The 22,622-nt window shown below is 36.1% G+C and overlaps 1 protein-coding gene across 1 annotated transcript in view; it reads left to right on the top strand.

Moving 5' to 3' along the window:
• The first annotated feature begins 10 nt into the window (after window positions 1-10).
• The window catches only part of KIF15 (kinesin family member 15), a 35,335-nt gene continuing 12,723 nt past the window's right edge, over window positions 11-22,622 (top strand). The window contains exons 1-21 of the mRNA XM_084509471.1: window positions 11-89; window positions 2,170-2,209; window positions 3,506-3,689; window positions 5,178-5,254; window positions 6,356-6,393; window positions 7,334-7,431; window positions 7,811-7,990; window positions 8,726-8,935; window positions 9,036-9,161; window positions 10,056-10,178; window positions 10,949-11,072; window positions 12,676-12,767; window positions 13,509-13,718; window positions 14,828-15,005; window positions 15,298-15,439; window positions 17,785-17,926; window positions 18,243-18,437; window positions 19,343-19,450; window positions 20,186-20,291; window positions 20,815-20,980; window positions 22,296-22,446. Coding sequence (XP_084365597.1) covers window positions 71-89; window positions 2,170-2,209; window positions 3,506-3,689; window positions 5,178-5,254; window positions 6,356-6,393; window positions 7,334-7,431; window positions 7,811-7,990; window positions 8,726-8,935; window positions 9,036-9,161; window positions 10,056-10,178; window positions 10,949-11,072; window positions 12,676-12,767; window positions 13,509-13,718; window positions 14,828-15,005; window positions 15,298-15,439; window positions 17,785-17,926; window positions 18,243-18,437; window positions 19,343-19,450; window positions 20,186-20,291; window positions 20,815-20,980; window positions 22,296-22,446 — 2,709 coding nt within the window. The 5' untranslated portion in view covers window positions 11-70. The remainder of the gene's footprint in view (window positions 90-2,169; window positions 2,210-3,505; window positions 3,690-5,177; window positions 5,255-6,355; window positions 6,394-7,333; window positions 7,432-7,810; window positions 7,991-8,725; window positions 8,936-9,035; window positions 9,162-10,055; window positions 10,179-10,948; window positions 11,073-12,675; window positions 12,768-13,508; window positions 13,719-14,827; window positions 15,006-15,297; window positions 15,440-17,784; window positions 17,927-18,242; window positions 18,438-19,342; window positions 19,451-20,185; window positions 20,292-20,814; window positions 20,981-22,295; window positions 22,447-22,622) is intronic.

The raw sequence follows: 22,622 nt of genomic DNA, 5'->3' as shown, positions 1-22,622 counted from the left end.
TGGCCGCCCTTAGCGCCAAATTCAAACGCGCCGCCATTTTGCGGAGCGGGCGGCGGGGCGGGCGCGGATCATGGCTCCCGGCACCAGAGGTGAGGGCTGAGAGGGGCTGAGGGGGGCTGGGGGCACCACAAAGGGACCGGGGAGGGAGCCCGGCTGCTGTAAGCAGCCTGCCCGGTGTGCCCAGGGGCAGCAGCGCAGCAGCCCCGCGTTTGGCTGATCGTCTAAAAGTCGAGAGCAGGCTTTTAATTAGCACGCAGCTATCTATCGGTCTAACTTCAGGTTTAAAACGCACCGGTTTCCTTTGGCTAGCTCGCTTGCATGCTTAGTTATTCGTTCTTCAAGTGTATTAGGATTAAGCACGTCTCTTAAATGTTATTCCGTGAGCTAAAGCTGATCGGTTTACATAGCGGCAGCAGGATGTGTAACTTGTGTGGATCATAACGAGGATGGCGCCTTTGCGTCTCTTCACTAGTCCACTTTAAAGCAACCCTCCTACGATAAAACCTGTGTACTTTTAGGAACCTTACAAGGCCTTTTGTTATTGGAATATTTTTGGTAAATCATCATCGATTGTTATTTTACTTATTCTTTTATGTTTGATAGTGTTAATTACTAATAGTTTGTTTGATTGACCTGTGGGAAGTAATTTCACGTCAGTTTCCCCCTTGGGTAAAAAGGAAGTCTTTGTAGCCATAGGGCGCTATGTGTCATCTCGAAATGCAGAGCTGTCCATATGGTGCTTGTATAGAATCACAGAGTGGCACAGGTTGGAAGGGATGTCAAAGATCACTCAGTTCCCATCCCCTTGCCATGGGCAGGGATGCCGCTCACTAGATCAGGTTGGCCCCATTGAGCCTGGCCTTGAACGCCTCCAAGGATGGGGCATCCACAGCTTCCCTGGGCAGCCTGTTCCAGTGCCTCACCACCCTTACAGTGAAGAACTCCTAATGTTTAGGCTAAACCTATCTTGTTTTAGTTTAAGTCTTTTGTATAAGTCCCGTTTAAGTACTGAAAGGTGTCAGTGAGGGCTTCTTGGAGCCTTTTCTTCTCCAGGTTGAACATCCCCAGCTCTCTCAGCCTGTCTTTATAACAGAGGTGCTCCAGCCCTCTGAGCATCTTTGTGGCCCTCCTCTGGACCTGCTCGAACATCCCCACATCCTTCTTGTGCTGGGGTACCCAGACCTGGACGCAGCACTCCATGTGGGGCCTCACAAGGGCAGAGCAGAGGGGCTCAATCACCTCCCACCCCTCTGTTGATGCAGCCCAGGATGTAGTTGGCCTTCAGGGCTGCAAGCACACTCTGCTGGCTCATATCAAGCTTTTTGTCCGCCAGAGCCTTCAAGTCCTTCTCTGCAGGGCTGCTCTCAATGAGTTCTTCTCTCAGTCTGTCCTCATGTCAGGGCTTGCCTCAACGCAGGTGAAGCACCTTGCACTTGGACTTGCTGAGCCTCATTAGGTTCAAATGGGCACACTTCTCCGTGCCTTTGGATGACATCTCTTTCTGTGGTATCAACCACACCACTCAGTTCAGTGTCATCTGCAAACTTGCTGAGGGTGCACTCAGTGCCATCGTCTATGCCATTGATGAAGATATTGAAAAGCACTGGTCCCACAACAGACCCCTGAGGGACAGCACTCTTCACCAGTCTCCACCTGGACATAGAGCCATTGACTACCACTTTGTGGGTGCAGCCACCAAGCCAATTCTCTATCGACTGGATCGTCCACCCTTCAAATCCAACTCTGTCAAATTTAGAGATGAGGATGTCATGTGGGTTATTGTCCAAGGCCTTCCAGAAGTCCAGGAACGTTTCCCTTTTTCCAGTCACTGGTGACTTCACCTGACTGCCAGGACTTGTCAAATATGATGGAGAGAGGCTTGGCAACTACATCAGCCAGTTTCCTCAGGACCCTGGGATGGAAGCATGCACATGCTCACGTTGCAGGACTGGAACTTTCTCTACCTTTGCAAGAAACAGCAAACTTTCTGACAAAGGAAGACTTACTAAATATTCTCATACCGTTCTGATTCATGCATGAGACAGACATTTCTAAGGCTTTCTTTTAATCTCCCTCAGTATTGCTTACAGTATTTCCTATTTAAATGATTTGTAAGCAATAGTTGTATCTTGTTTAATTTTTGTATTTTTTTCACTTTTTGTTTTATAGATTTACGTGACTCTGCGTTGCCTTTGCTGAACTCACCTAGGTAAAGTATTGGCCAGTTCACGTATTTGAATAATAATGTTGTAGAAAAAGTGCAGACAAAACATAGTATAACATTGGAAAGTAATTTTGTTATTTTTTCATGCACCAGATTGTTGCCTATCTCTCTAAACTTCCTTTCAGGTTTTAAAAATGTTCTCAATAACATTGTTGCTCTGAGGCATCGGATTCCTTTTTGGAATGTTGCCATGCAGTGGATTCTCATTTGTCCACTAACTCTTAAGCTGACTCTAGAATATCTTTGAAGAGATGTTAAACTTCCATGAGGAAATCCTCAAGTAAAAGGAGAAAAGAAAAAAGAAAAAATGCTCTTCTCCAGATACACACAGTTTTTGCCAAAACTCAAAACATCATATACTGACAAAATATTTGGCAATTTAGTGGGATGTCTCAAATCCAATGTCAAGTTTTCCCCTTCTCAATTGCTTCCTGTTTTGTTTTGTTTTGTTTTAGCTTTTCCTCCACTGTTCTCCCTCTCCACATTTCTGTCATGAAGTCCTCTCTTAAAATTGTTCTGTTCCTTTCTTTTATATTTTCAAAAGTAAAAATAAATGCCAGTTATAACACCATACTGCTGTAGCATCCTTTAGTGAAAGAATCAAGTAAAGGATATCCAAGTTTGCTGTCATTTCACGTAAGAATTTAATTATTTATTATAGTAGTATAAATGTTATTATTGGTCATTTATGCCAGAACTCCTTCAAGCTTTAATATAAGTCATGCACAGTTGCTTATTCAAGTGATATCTGCTGATGCATCTGCCAACAGATGTGATGAATTAAGGATCAAAAATTGATTGTTCTTTCCCCTCTCATGAGCAGCAAAGAAAATGCTAAAGGGTTTCTTGCTGTGATATAGCATCATGTGTTGCATTTGTAAAGTTTTTTCTAACTTTGAGTAGTAAGGAGGATACCTGAAGCCCATGGTCTTAGAAATTACTGAACCCCCTACTATAACAACAGTGGGTTTTTTATGTGTCTGTGTGTGTATTTCACTGGGAAATGTGCTCTCTTAGAGCTGAATTCACAGGCTGAGTTTACATACAGCAGCAACAAATTCAACTAACCTCTTGTTCTTTATTTTTTAATCTGCCACGCTGGAAGCTTTAATAAATCTGTGACTTACACTATTTCTACCTGTACACATGAATTCATTATAATTTCAGAAGATACCTTTTTATGACTTCAGTAGCTTAATCTGTTTTTTTGTGATTTAATTTTATAAAGCAGCTGATAGATCAGCTATTTTTAAGTAATCTAATGCATAAATATCCGTTTAGTGTTGAAGGTGATGCTATCAAGGTTTATGTAAGGGTACGTCCTCCTTCAGAGGGAACTGCATTAACGGATGGAGATCAAGGCTTGTGTTTATCTGTTCTTTCATCAAACACCATCCGTCTGCATTCAAAGCCTGAGCCGAAGATCTTCACTTTTGATTATGTTGCAAATATGGACACGACACAGGTAATAACTTACAGAATTTCATAACAGAAGTGCAGTTTTGCCCCAGATTTTGGCAACTGCTATACAAAACCTTTCTGAAGATGTAATTCTTTAGGTCTTATTTTTTTATGTTCAGACTGGTAGATGTAGTTATTGTTCAGAAATGTTGCACTAAAGTCTGCTCTAATAGTTTTCATGTATTTTCAACACAATTTACTTTAATCAAAGTTTGCATTAAAATTAAAGCTTCTATTAGTAAAAGTTATAGTAAAAGCATAGACAGAAAATAACCCCGTGTTGAAACACCCACACAAAAATAGCTGGCAATCAGTAGCTGATGTTAAAGATGTGCTTTGTATGTTAGGAATTTATGGCATTATATTCCATTAGTTATATTTCCTTCTTATACATCTGTATTTAAACAGATGCATTGTTCATAGACTTTCACTACTTGGTCTTAATACTCCTAGAATCTTGGAAAAGGTAACACCATAAGGAAAATCTTCCAATTTATACCTTAAGATACTGTGGTTTTGAAATTCTAAACATAATTTTCATTCATCTAGGACTTCACTACCATGTAATATCCAAAGCACCATGCTTCCATTCGCATGCTCTTAAGGAAGTCTTTCCTTCCTACAGTGTAATCTTAATGGAGAAACCTGAAAGTAATCCATCTCAACAAGCATTTTAAAATCAGTTTGAACACTGAGTGGTTTCTGTAATATCCTTATAAGTTGTGATGGGTTCCATCATTCCATAAAGCACCGGTCACTTATCAGGAGTAAGAATGAGGTCTTTTTAACAGTACCAATTGAAAATTCATTCTAATAAAAGGACAGCATCATCTTTCAAGTGTCATCTGTCTTTTACATGGAGAAATGAGCTGTGCTCAGGATCACATCCAGTCATCCATCTTCATGCAGAACTCTGCAAAGAAGTTGTAAAGTTCTTAATACATGCCATAATAAGAACCTGCAATATAGACAACATATCTAAAAGAAATCAAAATGCTATAGGCTGTCGTTTGTAGGTAGGCTTTTCTTACAGGTCTAAGAGAAATGTATGAAAATATACAGAGTTGTGCAGATTTACTGAACACGCCATCATACATAGTAAATGTGGAAAGTTAACTAGTTTTGATGACTGTCAAAAGTTCAATTTTGACCTATTGATGGTATAAATTGTATAAAATAATTATAAGAAACATTGGGCCAAAATTAATACTTTACAGTTATATATAAATAAATTTGAAATCATTATGGTGAGTTCTACTATTTTTCTTTCAGTTATCGACAAGGAACAAAATAACTTTCAGAGGGAGTGTTTTTATGTCACAAAGACTTCTGATACATTCTTTCCCTGTGAGAGAACTCCAAGGTCATGATATTGTCTGCTTTTGAAGAACACAATTATTATACCTCGTAAAGTTATGCCTTAGAAAAAACACTGATAGAAGAGAAATTTAAACCACTGGTGCCAATTGCCTTTTCTTTCCCTTGTTCCCAGGAGTCTGTGTTCTCAAGTGTGGCCAAAAATATTGTTGAATCTTGTATGAATGGTTACAATGGGACCATCTTTGCATAGTAAGTAATTTAATGGTATTTCATACCAGTTACAATATTTGATTTTTTTTTTTTTTAATTATTCATTTAAAAAAAAAAAAAGAATAATTGTGGTTTTAAGTTCCCAGGTCTGCGTAATGTTGCAGTAAGCTTTGAAAGTGCTTGCTTAAGTGTAGAACAACATAGGGAATATTCTTGCAATATTGAAGAGTACTTTAAGGAATCTATTTGTAGGTGTTATGCTTCTAATACTGAAGACCAATAATGTTGATTGTAAACTCATTTCAACATCATTATTTTTTGTATTAAAACTAGAAGTTTTATTGTGGTGTTAAAGAGAGTGGTGGTTGTTTTTGGTATGTCCATAATAAAATGGAAAGAAAATTGATCTGACTTGATATTTGGCCAGCTTATTTCTTTAGTTAGTCTTAGCTGCCTACGGGAGAACTCATAAATGATAGATTTAACTTTCAAAATGTTTTCATGGTAGAAGTATATCCATGACCAGTAGCATGAATATCACCATATTAACTGCCAAAATTCTCATTTTGAAAACTGAGTAAACACTTTGGTCAAAAATGCAAACTTGATAGAATGATCTAATGAAAACTTTACTCTTCTTTTAGTCTAGAACAGCATTTCCAAAACTGAAGTCTATTTTGTTACAATTTATAAATATAGAAAAATGAAGTGAAATTGCCCTGAAGCTTCTCTAGTGTGATTAATAGCTATGGATAATAAGAGGACATATTCAACTTAAAAGGCTCTTTCTGATTTTTGATTTATGCGTGTTACCAACTGACATTAAACCCAAAAGATTGAGCCAAAAATTAGTTTAATGTGTATATTAGGAAACCTTTATTTTAATGCTGGTTTCCACTATTCCAAAAGAAATAAGGAAGAAAATGGGTGGGGGAAATGAAAGGTGATTTATCTAACAGATTTTTTGAATTTTTCAGCTTAGGCATGTTCAGCTTTCCTCTGTCTTTATTTTATCTTCTGTTTAGAAGAAAACATTTATTTCATTTGAAACTGTCATTTTCACTTCAAAGCTACAGATCAATGAAAGGTTCCAAGCTGTAATAAAGCTTCGTTACGTGAATTTTTATTTTTTATTTTTAGTGGCCAGACTGGATCAGGAAAAACTTTTACTATGATGGGTAAGTGTATGAGACAGCTTTATCTTTCAGTGGTTTCTTGATATTTTTTGTCTTGAGTAGAAATGTTTTCTTGCTCAAATGCCAGGAACAGTTTAGATTTTCGTCTTTCTGACAGTATCCTTAAGGCTTAAGAAATGGCGTAGTGCTCAGTGCAGTTACTCTTTCTTTATATCAAAATAGCTCAGTACAGGTACTCTCCTCCATCTTTTTGAGGATGTATATTCTTACTGTTAACAAGAAAAAAAACTTTTAAATGAAATCAAATGTTTTTAATAAGTTGTCTCAAAAGTAAGTAGTTCTGCTGTTTTCCCTATTTGACTGATGTGTCCTATGTATACAGAAAAATATTTTAGTATGTAACAGGCTTCTACATTAAAGTTATAGTGATGTTTTCATAATAATTATTTCCTATCCAACTGGGAATTTAAGGTCCTTCTGTATGTGGAGCCCCTTGTATTTTTTGTTCTTCATACAGTGGTAATTTTAAATGCAAAATATTGCACTTGACATCAAAAAGATAATGAAATAACCAAAATGGCTGACATATTTTAGAAGACTGCAGAGAAATTAGATGAACATGGGGTCAGAGCTGCGCCATCTTTGTTTTTTCAAATCAGGCTTAAGGTAGCTGTATTGGCATATCTGCACACCTATACATGTTTTACATGGATGTTCATGTTGTTTATACTATTTTAGATTTAGATAACCCCATGGACAGATAAAATAACCATTCACAGGCATAATTTAGATTTCATTTAAATTGGTTTACGGGATACAGTTTTAGATCTTGAAAGCCGATTTTGTTGTGTTTCTTCTGTGGTTTTGCCATAAACTGACTAAAGCTTGCTTAAGCCTTTTATGAAGACACCTGGAAAAGACCAACTATTGCTCTTGAGTTGTACTAACTAAAACTTTTTTTTTAATTTAAAAATCTATTTAGGACCGTCTGATTCTGATAATTTCACTCACAGTCTGAGAGGTGTAATTCCACGGAGCTTCGAATACTTGTTTTTTCTAATTGAACGTGAAAAGGAAAAGGTACATTTATTTATTTATTTATACTTATTAATGTAATGAAAGTAATGTCTCACATTAAAGGTTAGCTAAGAGTGGTTGGTAAGCCTAGTGTGTAGCAGTTAAGTGTCTGGGATTACAGCTGTCTTGCATCAAATTTATTAATCAGAAAATGCATCTACCAAATTCATGTACTCTTTCTTCAGACACAAGCATGCTTATATTTTGAGTCTGAAAGTGCATCTAGACTTCTGAATGCTGGTTGTCATCTGAGTGTCAGGCATCAGAAATGCATAGTATGCAAAAAATACATGTGTAAGCTTAAAGCTTTTTATGTATAAAAATGAACTCACGGCCACTTAATAAAAAACAGTGTGTTTATAGTGTACATTGTGTTTTTCAGGCTGGCAGTGGAAAGAGTTTTCTCTGCAAATGTTCGTTTATTGAAATCTACAATGAACAGATTTTTGACTTGCTAGATTCTGCTTCAGCTGGGCTCTTTCTTAGAGAACACATCAAGAAGGGGGTCTTTGTTGATGGTGCTGTTGAACAGGTGTTGTCATCTGCTGCTGAAGCATACCAGGTATTTTTGCTATTTTTTAATGTTTGGGCTGTTTGTCATAATGCCTATTTGGTAAATATTCTTTTTTGATTAAAGCACTTTTTTATGTATAGTGTCTCTGACACCCTCTTCCCCCAACTCCATCCTCCAAAATAGTGAAAAAAAAATCTATTTTTTAGGTGATGCTTCCTGACTATACAACGCATGTAAAGAAATCACGCAGTTCAAGAATTTGGAACATGTGAATTGCAATCACAGTAGTCTTTCCCTAATGCTTGTCATACACATCTCTCAAACAGCAACAGAAAAGTACATCTTGTGCTAATTAAGAGGCATGTGTGTTCCAGAAATTGTCAGGTTAATTTCTGCAAGAATGAAACATAGTACTCTTGTGATGATAAATATTTTTTTCCTTGTGTACTGCTAGCATATACCAGTATGGGATATGTTTGGCAACGGTACTCTTGGAGGAAAGAAAATAAAATTTTAACTAGTATTTTTATTAAGCTTGACTATCTATCTATATAATCCACTCCATGCCCCAAATCTATATCTCTATATAATATATACCTACATAAATATTATTTCTATCTGATATATTATACAGAGTATTGGAAAAAAGTCCTTGTCCTCAGGATTTTCAAAACAGGTTGCACCAAAATGTTTGCTATTGTTTATCTCGTCTCTGAGTAAAGACTGGGAATACTGAGTGCTGCTGGAAGCACTTGATATTGTTTAATGTCTTTTTCTGCTTAGGTATTAACTATGGGCTGGAGAAACCGTCGTGTAGCATCAACCTCAATGAACAGAGAATCCTCGAGGTCACATGCAGTTTTCACTATCACAGTGGAATCCATGGAGAAAAACAATGAGGTTGTTAACATCCGGTCTTCCCTGCTCAACCTGGTGGACTTGGCAGGGTCTGAGAGACAAAAAGACACCCATACAGAAGGACTGAGGCTGAAGGTTAGTTCTGTAATATATCTGTGGCATCTTTCTCCTTCCAGATGCATTGCCCTGTCCCATCTACCAGGTCTGCTCATTTCTATTCTCTTCTCTGTTCTAGGAAGCAGGTAACATAAATCGATCACTAAGTTGCCTGGGCCAAGTAATCACAGCGCTTGTTGATGTAGGTAATGGAAAGCAGAGACACATCTGTTACCGGGATTCCAAGCTCACTTTTCTGCTACGGGTAATATATAGTCTGGAATTTATATGCAGATCGGGGCAGAAAACAATATTTGCTTTTATTTTTTATTTTTTAAAAAGCTGAACTCAGGTACATTTTAAAAAAAGTGTTGATATCAGGCAGTTGGAGGAAAGCTTGAAAAATAGCTTTTTACTTGAACAGTTAGATGCTTTATTGCTGTTAATTGAAGACAATAAATTTATTTATGTTTCTGCTCTCTTTTTATATTTTCAAGTGTTAATGGAGAAGCGTATGTTTCCTTCTTTATAATTTGGGAAAGACTGTGTATTAGTGTGGTACTTAGATGTTTTCTGGTCTCCCAGAATTAGTTGATGGATGCTAATGGTTAGTCTAATATTAAGAATTAGACAAATCTGTTTCCTAGATGCGAGTTCACGGGTTCTTTTCAAGATGAAGAGAAAATAAAATAGAAGCATTTAAGGATTCCTCTATCAGATGCCAGCATTCACCAGAATTCTGTGAATAGTCACTATTAACAACTGTAATGACATTTTGTAGTATAAGATTGTACTTGTACATAATGCTTATGTTGCTTACAATGCAGTTTTATTGAAATTACAGCAAATTTTTCCAACCATTCCATCTATTTTATGCACATCTTAAAAGCATGAACCTCTGCAGAACTATATTTTTTCCAATGCAACAACAAAATGCATAGAAATTTGAAGAGAATTGTAACTGCATGAGGTCTTAATTTCTTAAGTGGTTATTTTTTTCTAGGTGATTGTACTACAAAGAAGACCATAAACAGGACCTTCTTTACTAGAGAAAGAGTGGTGTTGAGGCTTGTGGCTATTTTGCAGTGCTAGGCTGCCTGCTATAGCCAAAAACCTACAGATAAAGCTATTTTCTTTCTTTCTTTCTTTTTTTTAATAGGATTCTCTTGGTGGTAATGCAAAAACATGTATAATTGCCAACGTCCATCCAGGATCCAGATGTTTTGGTGAAACACTGTCCACCCTTAATTTTGCTCAGCGAGCAAAGTTGATTAAAAACAAGGTATATGAGTTATGAAATGTCTTTATGGTTGAAGCAAATGTGGTTTTTGTCATTTAAGCGACACATCTACAAACAGGGATAATAGCTTCATTCAAAAGCTCTTGTGCTATCACCAAGTGAAAGGAACATAATATTTTAAAATACTCAAGAAAGCAAACAGTCTTTTTGACAAATTATTTTTGAAAAGGACTTGTTTGCTTTTGACTGTGAATATACTATGACTGCTGGAGACTTGATGATGGCTGATGCTGTTTTTCTTTGCTTGTTCTCTGAGCACTTTACATTAGAAAATGTAAATTACATCATATAATTTACATTAGAAAACGTAAAATGGAAGTAAATCTACTAAAAATTGATGTTGACATCACACTTACATTCAATGGTATTTCAGTGCATCTAGTTTCTATATATGCTAATATAAAAAAATTTCTCATGAGTGAATTTTGAAAGTGAAACAGTGAATTTGAGTGAATTGTTGAAAGTGAAACATCAAGCTAGAAACTACCGCCTTCATTTTGAACAATGAAGCTAAGCATTATACATTGATCCAAAGCAAACCGTACAGAAAACATTAAATTTCTTAGTCATTATTTTTAGCAAAAGTGTAACTTACTGGCTGCTCAGTGAATTGAACATTTACCCATGAATTCTTTCTTTCTTAAGTCAAAAAGTCTTGTTGCTTTGCAGTCTTTGAGTTTTATCTAATCCTATGCATTAGAATACAGTTCTCATTTGTACTTCCTGATTTTTCCCTTAAATATTTACGAAAGGCTGTGGTAAATGAAGACACACAAGGAAATGTGAATCAGCTACAAGCTGAGGTCAAGAAGCTGAAAGAGCAGCTTGCACAACTTACATCAGTACCATCTATGCGTGATATCTCTGTAGCACAAGGTACGAGTTGGGGTGGGGGGAGAACTTCTTGTAGCTAAGTGTGCTGGAACTTTGTGTAATTCATGAAGTTTCTCAACCACTACTGTTACTGTAAGAACTGACCTATAGAGCTGGCGTGTGTCTTATGGATCGTGTTGCCTGTATTTATATCCAGTATTTTGCAGAAGTTGTTCGTGTGGTGTTGGAGTACTGGGATATGTTTCTATTTACATAATACCAACATTTATTTTTCCATTTTATAAGGGGTGTGCTGCCCGGTATTTTCAATAACCTTAATAACCAAAAGTTTTCTTGTATATTTTGGGAGGGGGGGCATGGCACTAAGGTGCTGATAATGCCCATCAAATAATAATAAATAATGCCCAGCATTCTTTTTAATCTCAGGACAGGACTTTCTCCCCTCTTCTTTTGCCCCTTCAGGAAGGTGCAATACAGATCCTAGCATAGCTGTGGAATGCGTATATATCTCTTCTCACTGAAATAATCAAATGTTATACAGTAGCATTACAAGGTAATAAACTTGGTCCTGTAACTCTTACTGTGTTCCGGAGTCACCACCTCTTTTCTGACCCTATCAAGAAATACATACAGCGTCGAAAGTTACTCTAAAAATTAGAAAGTCTTGTCTAACACAAATCATCTGTGGTTGAGTTTTGCTAAGGAAAGATAACTGCTCTGGGTTTATGCACATTTACACAGTAAAAATAAGTCAGTGATCTTGTGGGACAGTGAATCTTTGTCACTTCCAGAATACGGACAGAGGGCTCAAAACTGTTGCTAGACTTGCGATAGTTCTGAAGGAAAGCAAGGGATAATGCTTCAGTGCTGAAGAGAGGTTGGTCTTCTGTTCATATGCAGAACCTAATATTATAGAAGATTTATTTAGTCTATACAATTAAATTGTGATGTTTGTAATATTTGATCAAACAAAAATATAAAATCTGCTTAGTGGGGACATTATAAACATAATAGCATTTTTTTTAGTCTATTAATTGACTATAGGGTAGTTATTTTATACCTAGATGCTACGGTGGTTAGTACTTATAAATAATTGGGCTTGCCTGGATGAGGCAAGGAAAGCTATTTTCATTTCTAAATGGATGAGTTAAAGCTGTTTAAATTCGTGTGAATGCTTTTCCTTCCAGTTTAAGTCACTAATTATCCACTTAATTCACATCCATTTTTCTGAATTTCCTTCTTATAAAACAGTTATTACAGTTTGCACATATTAAAAGTGGATTAATATTGCCAGTAATGTCTATCAAATTAATTTCAGAAGGGTTTTGAATTTTATTAGATACACCCAGCAGAACAAACTGATTCTTTTATTTTAATAAGTTCATTGTAAAGTTGTTTAATGCTTGAACAATTTTGTTAATTACACAATTACGTACGTTGATTCCATTCTTTACCAGCACTTGCAGGTGGCTAAGAATTATAGTCTAGCCTTCTTTACTGTGGATATGGACGTGATTTTTGTAGAGGAATTATGTTGTTCAAAGAATTTAGTGAAATTTTCTTTACATAACTGTCATGTGTAGGAAAACTTGGCTAACTGGTATTTTAATAAATTTAGCATTTGGTTCTTTGACTTACCCTACAGGTGCTATTGAAAATGGGAAAAATAGCATAAATTACATGAACAACTTTATTGAAGCAATGCTGTTCTGGGAGAAATCAGAAGGTGAGAAGAAGGTAAGAAAGCAATAATTATTCCTATGTTCATTCTGTGCATTCTTTGGGGGACAAGTGAGCATACTGAAATTGACTTCATGTTATTTTCTTAGTTTCTAAATAAAAAACACTGTTCAAAGACAATAAGGTTTGGTAACAAGGAAGCTAGTCAAGTGGTATTTAAAATAGTCTTTCACCTCAAATTCATTCCATAGGGTAGTTTTCATAGTATGTTTAGTTTTAAAGGGTGGGTTGGTTGGTTGGATTTTTTAAATGAATTTTGAACAGAAAACAAACACCTATCACTTAAATTTAGCTAAATCAGAGTTTTGGTCAACAGTGTGCTTTTAGAGGCAAACCTCTGTCATCTGCATTTTTCTGTGCTTTTGTTAATGTCATAGTGCAGTGCTGAATCATTAATATTCATTTTTTGGGGGGAAGAAACTGAACAGAAAGAGACATAAGAGACATTCTAGGGGTGCACCAGATGTGCTTCACTGTCCGTGAATGTTTAGTTGATGGGATCATACTGGAGCTTCTTCTAAGTGAATTTTTTGCAATAAATATAATGTGAGATTTGTGTTCTTAATATGAGATGTTCTCTACAGATCTGCTCCAAATAAATGCTAGTCCGTGTGTTTACAGAAATTATTGTGAACTGAGTTTTGCATGATTTGTGGCAATATATGTATGTGATATGTACGCTTCAGATTCATTTTGTGTAATTGTCACTGCCATTAATCCATATATGTGCTTCCTAAGAATTTATTAGAAAAAATTGCTCAACTAGAAGACCTGTGTGCCAAGAAGGAGAAATTCATTCAGTCCAATAAAATGATAGTCAAATTCCGTGAAGACCATATTGTTCGCTTGGAGAGATTGCATAAAGAAGCTGGTGGAAGTTTATTGCCAAAAGAGCAAGAGGATCTCCTCAGTGAATTGAGGGAGGAATTGCAGATGCTCAGAGAACAGGCAAGTCTTCTGTTTATTTTCCTTTCTAGAACAATTTTGTTTTGTTAAACTAGCTCGTGACAGAGTCCTTTGATGGGTGGAATCAAGTTCTCTGGGAAAAAAGGCAGGAGAAAATAGGATGTAAAATTTTGTCCCTTTATGTAAAGAAGCATCTCAAATGCATAGAGTTCCCTTTTGGAAGGGGAAACGGGTGGGTTGAGAGCTTACGAGTTCTCATAAGAGAGGCTAGTAAGGATGGTGTTATGGTGAGAGTATACTACAGGCAACCTGGTTGGGGTAGGTAGAGGTTCAAGCTTCCTTTAAGTAACTCCATAAAGTCACAAATACTCATCCTTATGGGATACTTATCTCCATGACATCTGCTGAAAGGGCAAGACAGCAGGATGCAAAGAATACAGGATGTTTCTGAGGGATAACAAACAGATGTTAGATGGGCTAACAAGAGGTGATACTATCCTGGAGCTGTTTTTGGAAGGCAAATAGCAAAGTACATACCTGAGGCTTCAGGTTATTCAGGGACTGGGATAGGATAGGGTAGGTGGTAGCATTTGTGAGGCAGCTCTGCAGAATAGAGAAGCTCAGGAGAGAAGGCAGTTCTTCAAAAACAATTTCTTCCAAGCACAGAATCTTCTTTATACTTAGGGAAAAGGGTAATAGCTGTATATGAAGACCAGCTTGAATCAATCTGGATCTCATAACTGGTCTCCAAAGCGAAGGGGAGAAGGGGGAAGTAGTACAGAAGTCAGGTCAGGCATTAAAAGACTACAGAAGCATTAATAGAGCGTGTAGGGATAGTGTTAAGAAAACCAAAGCTCAAAGTTGAAATTGAAAAGGGATGTTGAGGGCAGCCAAGAGAGCTTCTGCTGTTTTATTACCAGAAAAAAAATAAACAAAGAAAATATAAACCCACTGTATTCTTTGAGGGCAGATTCCAAGGGAGTAAGAAAATAAATAGAAAACATTTGGGAAGATAAAACCACTCTAGGGAATACCTTTTTTCCCTTTTCCATTACAACTCAAGGCTCATTAAAGACAGTAGAGCAGCAGCTAGATGTGCATAATGTTGTCTGTAAAATAAAAACTGTTGAAAAAAATTCTGCTTATCACAGATGGAACAACACCCACGAATTGCAAAGTATGCCATGGAGAATCATAACCTCAGAGAGGAAAATAAAAGACTTCGTTCTTTACAGTCAGTAAAAAAGGCACAGGAAATTGATGCTCAGACCATTGCAGAACTAGAAAAAGCTTTTTTGCAAGCTTCAGCTACAGAGAAAACAACTGGAGGTAAAAATATGCTAATATCTTTGAGCTCAATAGGTTTGCTGTATTTCTGTTTTGTGCGAAGTAGGGTTGAAAATTGTCTTCATGTTTTTTTTCTTTCCTCAATGTGATACATGAAGATTTTGATTAAAAACAGGTTTAGTTCATTTTATTCATTTTCCATCTCTAATTCATTTTATTCATTTTCCATCTCTATTACTATGTAGTTCAAAAGCCTAAAAATGTTTTCATTTTGGTAAAACTTAAGGTATTTGAGCTTTTCTATGATTTCATAGGGTGTATGTTTGTTCTGTAGGTCAGCATTTACATTCTACCACCATATCAGTGGAAGGCAACTCACTGGCATCTGTTGAAAAGCTGAAAGCACGCCTGCTGCAAACTCAAAGCGAACTGGCAAGTTCAAAACAAGAATATGAAGAATTTAAAGAGCTAACCAAGTGAGAAAAAAAACAGTATAGAAATGTGTTCAGTTAAATGTCTAATTACTGGTATTGATTTTTAAAAGTTCAATTCAGATCCTGAATATACAGTCAAAGTATGTTCTTTGTGTATAAGAGGGAGAGTTCATGAAAAATAGGGCATGCCTGCAGGACCTGTTCCAGTTCAACTTGTCAACTTGATTACTCCCAAAGTTGTAAACACCTGTGAAGCAACCAGCAACAGTGCAGACATTATTTCAGACTTCTTTGTCTCTTCAAAAACTCTTCTTGATCCTAAGATGCAAAATGATGCTTCACAGCATGCAGGAGTTGCACATGCCGTGGAAACCACTTAAGCTACCTGCTTCTTGTATCAGGAAGAGTTTGACTTAGCAATGTCTAGCAAATATTTTCAGTAACTGAATTACTACAGATGGAAACAATAACAGGAACTAATAGTTAATGTTTTTTCTGGTGCAGGAGAGGGGAGTTTTGTTTTTTTCTTAGTGCTACAAGACTTTAACATAACTTTAAGATTACAAGCTGGAGTTGCTATAAATGCAGAATCCAAGCATTCCAGAAAATTGGGCTAACCTGTTAATTTCTGTCTCCACTTCAAAGGTTTTAAGAAGATGTTAATATCAGCGTCCTGAGACTTGTTATGGGAACAAAGATTTAATTCAAACGAGAGCAAAGGCATAGTGTCAACAGTTCATTTAATGTCCATTTGCTTTGACATCTACACATGAGATACAGGTCTACTTAGTCCTTACTAACAGTTAAAAAGTTTACTGTCAGTGCTTGAGGCCAGCAGAAGATAATGTAAAAGGCCTGAGCAGTACCTTAAAGGTTTTTATTATTAGCAAAAATAATATTATATTCACATGCCAGTGGATATTGCATGGTTTAACTTGATAAACGCCATTACTGAAAATTTCAGGTCCTGTGACTGAACATACAAGAAAAATAACTGCATTTTCAAAGAAGGCAATATAAATCTGGAAGGCAAAAGAGACCTGTTGCTCTTTTGTTATCTTTATTTTTTAACTTGTACCTAATGTTTTTGATTTCAGTGAATCTAGAGTTAAATTTTAGAAGCATTGGGTCCAAAGTAACATTATGATTTTTGCCTCACCAATTTTTTTTGACAAAGTAACTCTGTAATGTCCTTTTGATGTATTCAGACAATTGTACAAATCTGTTTTTATTCTTTGTTTTGAGTATGGTAAATCTTATATTCGTAAGTCATAATGTTGTGATCTACTGAGTCTATCAATTCAGCAATGTATCTGTTGTCCTGTATCATTACTTAGAAAGGTTTATTCGTATCTAAATATATCACTTTCCTGTCCATGCAATGTATTTATGCATGTCTTGCTTTCTTCATAGTACATATGTTTGTTGTTTTGTTTTTGTTTTTGTTTTTTTTATATCAATTATTGGCATTTGTCTTAGTGGAATGCAATCAAACAGGAAGGTGCTTTTGAACCTTTAGATTCATACAGAGTTCACCTCTGGATTCCACTAAATATTAAACTTGGTTCCAGTTTCACAGTAACTGGATGCTTAATTTTGCATGCAAGTGATAACTGTGTGCTGTAACTGAATAAGTAGAGCAAAAGCGAACAATTTCACAAAATCCCTGCTAATTTTTCTTCTGTCTCTTAGCAGTCACAACTAGAGTTCTACTCTGTTCCGTATGTTTTGTTGCAGGTGCAATCATGAGGCAAAATGATAACATTAAACTGCCAAAAGATGAAATAGTGGATTTCCTTTGTACATTTTGACCTTACAATTAGGTCAGTAAGGTCCATGGTCACAGTACCAGCATGTAGCTCTGCAAAATGCCTAATGGAAATTATTCCTAAATTTCTACTCAACTGTTGGATTTCAGTTAAAGTACTCCTATAAGGCAAAATAATCTTAAAAGAGCAGCATTTCCAGAGGAGGGGAAAAAAAAAATCTTTAAAGGATTTTCTTTAATCCTGGCAAGCACCAGTTCAGACTTCTCGTATAACTGGATAACATTTCTAAAGCTTAAAGCCATAGTGGTAGGGGTGATATCACTTGCTCATAAAAGGAATTGCAGAGTTCTCAGCTTATTTTCTACCATGTAATGGATTTTTTCTGACATATTTAGTTATCCATCTGCTTTTTTTCATTATGCAAGCACAAATAAGCTTCTTAGCTTACTTTTTGTTTTTTTAAACTTTTAATATAGCAGCAGTGGCTTTCTTCTCAAAATAATGCTTTTCAGTGTTTGGCCAAGAGTTCAACTTTTCAGTATGATGCTCATTGGCAGTGCTACAGCTTGTTCTTACTGATGGAGAGTTTTTCACAGTATTAAAATACTTCCTAAACAGGAAAAAGCATATGGAACTGGAATCAGAACTTCAATCCCTTCGGAAAGCAAACCAACATCTTGAGAACATTTTGGAGGCAACTAAAGCACACAAGCGCCGAGAAGTCTCTCAGTTGCATAAGCTACATAGAGAAACTCTTAAGGTAAGAAAATAAGTTAAACACATGTGCTTACTCCAGAGTTGTGTGAGAGCATAGGCCTTCATTTATATGATCCCTTAGCCTTGCTACTGTAATGTTTGTGGTAAACAAGGAATGCTGCTTTTGTGTTTTGATGTATTTCCTAAATGACTGCTACTGTAATCAGATGACAAATCTGAAAGTGTAGTGGCTTAGAACTAAAGGCCTTTGAGCATTTTATTTCATTATTCTGCCTACAGAACTGTGAAGTACATTACTAGATAAAGTCTAATTCATTTTTGCAGTTAAAATAAAGACTGCTCTGTAATCTTTGTAACAGAACATAACAACTCCAACAAAAGCTTACCAGCTAAGATCTCGCCTAGTGCCACGAATAAGCCCAGAGATTTCAGATTATCACTCTGAAGATTTCCAGTGTTCTGAAGAGATGGATGACATTTTTAAAGAGCCAGTTCCCCCTGAGATGAATGAACAAGCATACGAGGCCATTGCAGAGGAGCTCAAAGCAGCACAGGTGAATGTTCTGAATAAAAACTGAAGTGTGTGTATAATTTTATTATAAAGCAAGTCGGACATGAAAGTAGCTCTTGCCAAATATATTGCAGCGTGCATGGAAAACTAATGCATATAAAGAACACTTAAGCCATTGCTAAAAAAAAAAGTTCTTTAATTATACATTGTATGTCTTAATCGTATATGGAGCTGAAACTTGGTATGCATTTTGTCTATATAATAGCTATTTACTTTGTAAATTTTAGTTTGAGATATATAGGACACTTAAACTTCTACTATTCTAGTCTGATACCTTGTTTCTAAGGAAACTTCCTGATGAGTCTGTGACAGCAACATTTGGAACAATACCCAAGCATAGTGTAGATAAGTGCATTTTTTAAAGACACCTGCCAAATATTGCCATTGTCTTGTATCTTTCCTAAAGCAAAAGGAGAGTCTTTTGACATAGAGTGCTACAATGTTATCTGAACTACTCTCTAAAATTGGAGCTAAAGGTCAGTGCAGATATTAAAAACCAAAACCAAAAACCCCACACCTTGAAAAACAGACAAAATTCTTTTAAGGAATGTATCCAGTGTTGATTTTTAGTAACTTCATTTTCAAGTCTTACAGATGCGTAAGACAGATGCGTGTCTGAAAACTAAGCACACATATAAGAGCTTATAGGATTCAGTCCTTGTATTCTCTGAAGGATTTCCCTGTGTTCTAACAGTTTAGTTGGCAATGGGAGAAATCAGCTACTGAGGTTACCAGTCTATTTTTGAATGTTCTGCTTTCTGTTGGTTTAGGTCGTTTAAAAAAAAAACAAAAGTTGACGCTTATTTTCAATATGCACAGACTGCCATATGGCATGTGAGAGTAACTGGAAGATGGCTGTTCTAATTTTGGATATCTGTTGTGTCACAGGAGCAACTGAGCACAATGCAGACAAAGCTGGATGAAGAGGAAAGCAAGAATATGAAACTCCAGCAGCAAATTAATAAACTGGAGCATCATTCTGCACAAATACAGGAGGTGAGAGAACAATATAATGTAGGCTTATATTTGAGTGTCTCTATGTCAAGGTGCTATCTACCGCACTTGAACTACTGTGTCACTCAGCGAGGTCAGAAACACTACGTGCATTTTGATTTTTGAAAAATGTACTAGCATCATAGCTCAGGACTATGCAGAAAGATGGACTAAATTAGAATAACACTGCAGTTTAAAAATAATAAATGATTAGGTTGTGATTCTGAGCCTGCTTGATCATAAACTAAAACATAAGCAAATGAACATTCAAGATGTCCGTGCTTGCTTTTGGCCAGCTTCATGATTTCTGGAGAAACAGGAATAAACACAAAAGGAAATCTTAAATTTAAGAATGTGTGAATATATTTCTTTCCTCAGTTAAAACTGAATTGAAAAGTCATTAATACATAAAATATTTACTAGTCTTAAACATTTTTTGATTTAACATAGAAAACAAAGAATAAGGCTTGCTCTCTTTCTCTATCAGTGCCATTTCTGATAGATCTGTTTTAGAGTAGGTTTCAGCTCTCAAGTTGTGGTTGCTTTTAAATGATTTTTCCCCTTTACATAAGGTAACTTCTTCAGCTATGTTGGAGTACGTTTTCTTGGACTTTTGTGGATTTCAGGTTCACTGACATTAAGTGTTAGCTCCTGAGCTATTCTTAACATTATCATTACAGCTCTGTGACACAACCCCTATGTTTCCTTCCATTTAAAATGTTTACTTCTCTCCTCTAGCTTCTTTCATCTGAAAGGAATGACTGGAGTAAAGAGCGTCAGGAGCTACTTGAGCAGATAAAATTGCTTGAAAAACAATTCCAAGATGCTCAAAGCAAGGCTGATAGTAAGTCTATGCAACACTGAAATCACATGTGAAGTTTTGAGGTGTTTTAATTTCATGAATCAACAATAGCACATGCTGTGTAACTTTGGGTTTAAGATGTTAGATGTTGCACAGATATGACTTAAAATAAAATACTTGCAGAATAGCTTTTCCTCTGCCCAGTCTTGCACACTATACAATACTGATAATTGTTCTCTGACTGATATGAACAGACAGGACACAGTATTTTAGAAAGAAAATGTTAGCTAAAAATAAAGGGAAATTCTTTGTCAGTGTATGTAAATAGAGGCATTTTTGATGATACCATCTAGAATGTTTTTGATTTAGTCCATACACTTCATTTCAAAGACAATGTTTTTACTGACTTTGAGTAGTAAGTCCTTGTCTGTGACCTTCAAAGTTAATTCCACTGAAAATGTGTAAGGTTTTGTTAGACTTTCCCAAGATGTTCCGTGCTGTTATGTGTCCTGTATCTAGCAGTTTTCCAAATCAGTAACATGAAAAATATTTTGTTTTTCTGTAGTATTAAAAAGTGAAGTCCATGACTTACGCATTGTCCTGCAGTCTGCAGACAAGGAGCTGTCTGCTGTAAAACTGGAATATAATGCCTTTAAGGAAAAGCAAGAAAAGGAAATGAGTCAGCTTTCTAGCAGACATATGGATGTACAGTTTCAGCTGGACAGTGTCAGGTATGTTGGCATTTTGGTAAAATGTCTTAACCTTTCTTCTGAATGCATCCTCTAATTTAGTTCTTCTTTTCTGCCTTCAAACTTGCACTTTGCATCTCTTATTTAAAGTTGTTATTGTGTGCTTATGTTCTTTCCTTTTTTTTTTTTCTCAGTTCTTTTCAGAGGCGTGATGAAACATGGCAAAAGACATTTAAATTAGACTTCCTTAATTTTGATTTGTTTGTAGCATTTTCCCATTAAGTAGGAGATAACCTATAAGCTTTTTGATCTCCAGAAGATAAGTAAAGAGGCATGATAGTTATTTTTAACACTAAGCTGGGAAAAAAACAAGTACCACTCCTCAGCTTGTTCACATGAAACAGGTGACAGGATGATGCTGATCTGAAAATACAAGCAGAAAGAAACCATAAAAATACACTGAAGCCTGAACAGCTCGCTTGGTTGTATGCGTTAATTAACATTCGGCATTATTGGGAGTTGGAAATCAAGGAGGTTTTTAATCACTAGTGTGACTTAGTTGTGATGTTTCTTTTTTTCCTGTTTGTTTTACTTTGGGGAGGGCTTTTTTTTTTTTTCTTGCCTGGAAAGCTTAAATACATTATTGCGCTATAACGGGTGATGTCTTAGCGGAAGTCATTTTTTGAGTGATGTGTTGTGAGACTGGGAAGCAGCAATTGAAATTCAGTGTTGTGGTTTCCTTGATGCCTTGTGTTAGCAAAAGTACTGACTTTTCTGGAGGATGTACAGTAAATATTCTTACCAGAGGCTCTCCACTAAAAACATGATTCCTAACACTTGTTTAGCAGTTCTTTTACCTTTCTTTGGTTTTCACTTCTGTGAAAGATGAAATGAAATAAGGATTGCAATTTGGGAAAGTCTGGGTTATTTCCCTTTGGAATATATGAAGGAATTACATGGAATAAAGAACACATCAGCTAAGCAGATGTAGGTGCTCAGTAACATTCTAATAGCTACAGAGGTTTTTTGTCCAACAACTGGATAAAAATAAAAAAAAAAAAAAACCTGGCTGAATGCCATTATCAAGTCACGGTGACTGACATTGCTATAGAATTTGGCAAGAAGTAGATTATTTCTAGGGGTCAAAAGGAGTACTCTGCCTTCTCTGCTACTGCCTTTTAAATTTCCTGTGCCTTTCATAAATTTGGGGTTTGAGTGTTTAAAAAAAATCTGTTTTAGTCACTTTTCTTGAAAATAACTGGATTCACTGAAGCTTGTAAAACACAATTGATTGGGGTATTTCTGTAAGGAAACAAGCTCTTAATACTGTGGGTTGTTTCTTTGTTTTTGAATAAAGGTTAGAACATGAGAAGATTCTTGAAGAAAAAGCAAGCCTTCAGGATGACTATGACAATGTGCAAGAAGTAGCAAAATTTGAGACAGATCAACTGAAGCAACAACTTGAGGACAGAAGACAAGAAACTGAAGCTATGAAAACTGAGCTTTGTGTAAGAGTCAGAGCTTTTAAAAGACTTTATTATACAGTTACTCATATAGCCAGTTTAATTCCTGTTATATCAGTGATAATAGGTTCCACGGTGGTAACAGGTTTCCTAGTGATCTCATTTGAAGATAAAACCAGATTTCTTCTAAAACTTAGTGCAAGATTTTTTAAATACAGGCT

The sequence above is a fragment of the Aythya ferina genome (genome assembly GCF_964211825.1).
Source record: "Aythya ferina genome assembly, chromosome: 2".
In the NCBI taxonomy this organism is placed as follows: Eukaryota; Metazoa; Chordata; class Aves; order Anseriformes; family Anatidae; genus Aythya; species Aythya ferina.
The sequence above is the reverse complement of the archived record's forward strand: the minus strand, read 5'-3'. Positions and strand labels throughout refer to the sequence as shown.